Here is a 6,247-nt window from a genome sequence, read left to right as displayed (position 1 = left end):
AGAATGGCGAGTTGGGCTCTAATTTAGGCTCTGCTCTGAAACAAACCTTGGGCAGGGGATGATCTCTGGGAACCTCAGTTTCCTCCTCCTCAGGTTTTTGTGAGCATCTAATGAGGCAATGGATGTGAAAGTCATTACTCGAAGGTGTAAAATGTGACCACTTTTGGAGCGGCTGAAGACCTGCCAGCTGAGGGCGCCTGCAGCGCTCTGCCAGGTCTCCTTTTCAGCTGTGTTGTAAGCTCCCGGTGCTTCCATCATCTCACTTGGCTAAGTGTGGGGAGACAGGCAGGTGCGGACGTCCCCCGCACGGGACGTGACTCCTACCTGGCCTCACACCCCACCTGACGCAACTGCTTCGTCTTCGAGTGCCCGAGACTGCGCCTTCCGCCCTTTAAGGAGAGGCGGATGAACACCAGCAAGTCGTCATTTTTGGGTCTCTAAGGAAAAAGAGCCGAGACATTTACTGTCTACAAGGGGGAAAGTGGAAAGGTGGAGGATAATTTAGTCTAGAGCAGAGAAACTCTGTGCAAGATAATTCAGTCTTTCCGTGCGTTAAGGAATTTTGCGTGATAGATACTCTTCTAATGACAGTGTTCTGCAAACCACTGGGGGGCTTCTAACGGCTCTCAAAGCATTCATCAGTAAACATTTATTGGGGCAGCTGGGTGGCTCCGTGGATAGAGAGCCAGACCTGGAGTCCTGAGTTCAAATATCCTCTCAGATACTTCCCAGCTGTGTGACCCTGGGAAAGTCACTTAATTCCAATTGCCTGACTCTTACCCCTCTGCTGACTTGGAACTGATACTAAGTACGGATTCTAAGACAAAAGGTAAGGGTTTGCTTAGAAACTTCTTCTCTGTGCTTTGAAATGGGATACTATTGCACGAATCATCAAGAAGTCAAGTCAACAACCATTTATTATGTCCTGTGTGCCAAGCATGGTGCTAAAGCTGGAAATATAAATATAAGAAAAAAGAAAGTCTCTTTTTTGTTAAAAACAAAAACAAGCAAAAAAGAAAACACAAAGAGTTTACATTCTAGTGGGAATACTTAATACTTAAAAGGGAGCTGGAAAGGATGCTGGGAGAATGGTAGCAAAGCCTAGAGAAAGAAAAATAGTTGGTCTGGATCCCTTTTCAAAATGGAGGTCCTGGAATTCTAAGGGACTTATGAGAAAGAACACTATCCACATCCAGAGGAAGAACTGTGGGAGTAGAAACCCAGAAGAAAAGTAACTGCTTGATCACATGGGTTGATGGGGACATGATTGAGGATGTAGACCCTAAACAATCATCCTAGTGCAAGTATTAATAATATGGAAATAGGTCTTGATCAATGACACATGTAAAGCCCAGTGGAATTGTGCATCAGCTATGGGGGGGGGGGGGGGGTGAGAGGAGGGGAGGGAAAGAACATAAATCATGTAACCATGGGAAAATATTCTAAATTAATTAATTAAATAAAATTGTTCAATAAAAATTTTAATTAAAAAAAACGGCGGTCCTGGGAGGTGACCTTGCCCTGGTCAATAAGGTAGATTCAAGAAAAATTAAAAGGATTTTAATCAAATAGCATAATAAGAAAAGTAGCAGAGTTCTCACTATGTGCTGGACAATATGGGTGAAATGCTAAAAGACAAGACAGTCCCAACCCAAGGTGCCATGGTCAAGGTCCAGCCTCACTAGCAACTCCAGGGTTCCTGGTAGGTGGTGAACAGTCAAAATAAATGAAATAAAATAAAATAAATAACAAATGGAAGACAGCTTAATCATAACGGCCATGGGACTGCTTTACATCTCTGAGCTGCTCCAACATTCCCAGACTTGGGATTTCTTTTTATATCCATATTCTTGGCATGCAGGTATACAAAATCAAAGAGAGATAGTTGGAAAAGTGATACATTAACTTTTAACAAATCACTTGATTAACATTCCATATTTTTGTATTGTGATTTAAGACAGAATAAAGGTTGCACACAAGATAAATGATTTCATCACAGGTGGCTTAATTTTCTCATTACCCTGTGAAAAGTTTTGAGCTTACAAACAAGGAAAATTATGAATTACTTTTAATAAAATGGAATAATTAATCAGCAGTTCTTAGAAGACAATTCAATAATCATATCATCGAGGCTGAGGGGTCTGGGAACACAATTCAAATTTAGACTAGTGGCTTCTAGGGAGTTACTGATTCACTGAGGCATACTGAAGCTTGATGTACTTGTACTTATCGCTTGGGCCTCTATGATTGATTTGTGTGCTGGCTTCATGAGAAAGTTTTGAGCTTGGCCTCTAGCTGCGGTTTTGCTGGGAATTAAGTACCTAAGTAAAAGTTAATCCATGATAGTCTTTTTGGGATTGGGGTTAAGGGTCTGATCTTTTGGTGATGTTTTGGAAAATTAGGGTACAGGTGTTTTGCTCTTGCATTATTTCTTTTGAGACTAGGGGGAATAATAATCATGTCAATTCATAGGTAAGGGGCATTGATGAAAGAAGTCATGCAAGGGGGATAGAGTGGGCAGTCACATCTCGCCAAGGACCACTCTGTGGTCTCCCCAGCTACCACGCATGACTCTGTCAAGGTGTCGTGGACTGATGGCCCCCAGCACCAAAGAGTTTGCATTCTACATGTAACATACATGAGAAGGGTAGATACATGCAAAGAACATGCATAGAGGTATATCTGTAGGAAACACATGTGGCCATGGCTTGTGCGAGGAGTATCACACATTTAGGGAGCATGTATGAGCAGGAACAATATTCCTGGAAAGGCATATACATAGAAAACATATATGACTAAGGTTGAGGGGTAAATCTCGCCTCAACACCTCAGGGTCCTTGATGGTCTTTTGGTGATGGCAACACTCTGTGCCTGCTGGTTCTGCTCCCCAATGTGGCATGAAGTCTCTGTGGGATGATGCATGGCTTCTGTCAGGCCTGTACTTAGCTGAGTATTACTTCTTGGTCCCATCATCACCCCCATGCCCAAGTTCATTGGTCATGAAGTTAGGGAATTTATGAATTCAGCTGAAAGGGTACTACTTCCTCATAGGCAGTCAATCAACAAGCATTTATTAGGCACCTACTAGGTGCCATGCACTGTGCTAGGCACTGGGCATACAAAGAGAGGCAAAAAAAATAGTATTTGACCTCAGGGAACAAACATTGTAATGGAGGAAGAAATATATAAATAACTATACATATACAAAATATATGTGCTGGATATAGGAGATAATTGGGGAGAGGAAGGCACCAACAAATGGGGGTGGGGAAGAACGACCTTTTATATAAGGAAGGATTTGAACTGTCTGGAAGGAAATTACCCTCAAAGGAGGATAAATGATTCGACCATGCCTTGTAAAGATTAAAATTTAGGGGAGATGGGGAGACTGAGGCAGGTAGAAATTAGTTTCTCTCTGCAAGGAGTATTATATTTTTTAGAGGTTTATTAAAGTTAAGGATTAAAAGAAAATACAGGATAAGAAAAAACACGTGTCTAGGCCAGAGGCCTAGACCTCACCTACATTATGGAAAGAGCCGTGTCTGCTCCAAAACGGAAGTCCAAAAAGAGCCAAGCTCCCTCAAAAGCCTTTGAATCATCTTAAATGCCTTCTCCATCTCGGCCCACGTGAGATTACAAGGCATCCTGGGGAAGTGGAGCAAAGGCTCATGGGGATTGTAGTCCTGTATTCCAGTCTATTTTTTACAGCCTCCCAAAGCTGAAAGAGGCTTTTTGTGCTATAACATACTCAAGTCATTCATCACCTCTCAAGGAAGGTCTGAAAATGAACAGAAACATCTGAGATCCTTTTCTAAGTACTAAAAGAAAATTTTTAAACATTAACTGAATTTGTTCAGTCTTTTTTTCTTGGTGTGTTCTGTGGAGGGGAAAAGTTGAAGTGAATTAAAACTCTATTGTATTTATCTGCATAGTCATTGAATTAGAGCTGTATAAATGGAGATTTTGAACCCTAGGCTTCATTCCCCAGAAGTCCTTGGTATTTCCCAGAATTCCCTATAATCTCTCCTGAGTCTCCATGTTGGCGAGATCACAATTGGTATTTAACTGGCAGTAATGCCTCCCAAATGCTCTTCCTTTGCAATGATGTAGCAAGTATAGTGGTAAGCTAAGTGTGGGGATTTTAAATGGGCTAGTCAGCCATGGGCGTGTGGTTTTTATTTTGTATCTTCTTTATTCCTTGATTTCTAATGATCCTTAATAAACCTCATAAAATATAATATTTTTATTATTAGAGATATAATTTGATTTTTACAGAGCTGGTAAAGAAATGCTTTTCCTACTTCCAAGGGGCTTCTGAATTGCCTGGCATGGAGCATCACCAGCCTGGATCATAAGTAGTTCTTCTGCCTAGCCACTAGAAGAATAGCAAGAAAGCAGAGAGGGCCATAAGATATTAATGATTTCCATGCTCCTTCCACAAAGTCACTTTCTGGTCATAAAGCCAATTAATTGAAGAAACTTGGATGCAGAAGTAGAGTATGCAAGTGGGTGATCTATTGAGGAAGGCATTCTGGAGGTATAGAGAGGAAGATGTGGGAAAGTTTAGAGCCAGGCAATTGAGAAGCACAACCAGACTAGTCTCCAGTTAAATGGACTGAGTTATGACTTTGAAGCATTGAAACAACTGAAGATGTCAGCACAACTGAATTTGGACATCTGGGTCCCTTTTGAAGCTACAGTGCTGCTCTTTCACTTTTTCTAGCCTTATCCTATCACTAGAGACTCTGGGTCCTCAGTCTGCGTCCCAGGGTTCTCTTTAGTGCAACTCTCACCTCCTTGTTGCGTAGGGTATACACCACAGGGTTGAGTAGTGGAGTGACCACTGTGTAGAAAACAGCCACCATCCGATCCTTCTCTGGGTTGCTTCCTGACTCTGGTCTCAGATAAATAATGGAGGCACAGCCAAAGTGCACAATTACCACAGTAAGGTGAGACGCACATGTAGAGAAGGCTTTGCGCCGTCCTTCGGCAGAGGGGATCCTCAAGATGGCAGCCACAATGAAGGCATATGAGAGCAGAATGAGAAGAAAGGAGACCAGTACCACAATCACACTGAGGAAGAAGATAGCCAGGGCCTTGGCTATGCTCTGAGTACAACTAAGCTTGAGAACAGGTGCAATGTCACAGAAGAAGTGTTCCACTCGGTTGTCATTACAAAAGGAGGAGGAGAATATGAGACAAGTCTCAATGATGGCCACCAGAAACCCAGAGCAGAAAACCAAGGCTCCCAGACGGATGCAAACTGAAGGATTCATGATCATTGGATAACGGAGTGGATGGCAGATGGCCACATACCGATCATAGCCCATTAGGGTGAGGAGGAAACAATGACTACAGCCTAGACCCAGAAAAAAGAACATCTGGGCCCGGCAACTAGAAATAGAAATGACCTGATTCTCCATTAGCAGATGCACCAACATGTTGGGGATGGTGACTAATGTGTAGCAAGTCTCTGAGAGGGACAGAACCCCTAAGAAGCAATACATGGGAGTATGGAGGGTGTGATCCAGGTAGATGATGGTAATAATAGTGATGTTGCCACTGAGAGTGATTAGATACATGAGCAGAAAGAGAGAGAAAAGAGTGGGCTTCAGATCTGGAAAGTTGGAGAACCCCACAAGCACAAATTCCTTCACTATCCATGTCTCATTTCCCAATTTCATCCCAGGAACCTAAAAAAGAGATAGAACATAAAGGAGATTCTAACATCAGCCATTTTCTAGAATAAAAGTTTGCCTCAGTAGATCTTGGTTTCCCACTCGATTGTCCATTTTTACTACCTCTATCTTATTTTGCTCTTGTTAATTGTCCGGTTAACTTTAGCCTCATCATTCCTTGACTTAGACTTAGATCTGCTTCAGTTCCTTCATCTGTAAAATGAACTGGAGAAGGAAATGGCAAACCACTCCAGGATCTCTGCCAAAAAAAAACCCAAATGGGGTCACAAAGAGTTGGACTAACAACAAAAGGCAAAAGTACAAGGCCAACGTGCTCTTTGTGGTGGGAAAAAATTGGCAAATGAGGGGATGCCCTTCAATTGGGGAATGGCTGAACAAATTGTAGTATATGTTAATGATGGAATACTATTGTGCTCAAAGGAATAATGAACTGGAGGAATTCCATGTGAACTAGAACAACTTCCAGGAATTGATGCAGAGCAAAAGGAGCAGAATCAGGAGAACATTGTACACAGAGACTGATACACTGTGGTACAATTGAATTTAAT

At 42.1% G+C, this 6,247-nt stretch overlaps 1 protein-coding gene across 1 annotated transcript; it reads right to left on the bottom strand.

Moving 5' to 3' along the window:
- Positions 1 to 4,736: 4,736 nt before the first annotated feature.
- On the bottom strand, positions 4,737 to 5,706 carry LOC100012510 (olfactory receptor 10T2-like). The gene has a single exon (XM_001366798.3). The coding sequence runs from the start codon at positions 5,682 to 5,684 to the stop codon at positions 4,737 to 4,739; it is 948 nt and encodes a 315-aa protein (XP_001366835.3). The 5' UTR covers positions 5,685 to 5,706.
- Between the last annotated feature and the right edge of the window lie 541 nt (positions 5,707 to 6,247).

Source organism: Monodelphis domestica, chromosome 3, assembly GCF_027887165.1.
Source record: "Monodelphis domestica isolate mMonDom1 chromosome 3, mMonDom1.pri, whole genome shotgun sequence".
Lineage (NCBI taxonomy): Eukaryota > Metazoa > Chordata > Mammalia > Didelphimorphia > Didelphidae > Monodelphis > Monodelphis domestica.
The sequence above is the reverse complement of the archived record's forward strand: the minus strand, read 5'-3'. Positions and strand labels throughout refer to the sequence as shown.

Coding starts and splice junctions, on each gene's coding strand:
- LOC100012510 (XM_001366798.3), bottom strand. CDS start 5,684: ATGAAATTGGGAAATGAGACATGGATAGTGAAGGAATTTGTGCTTGTG.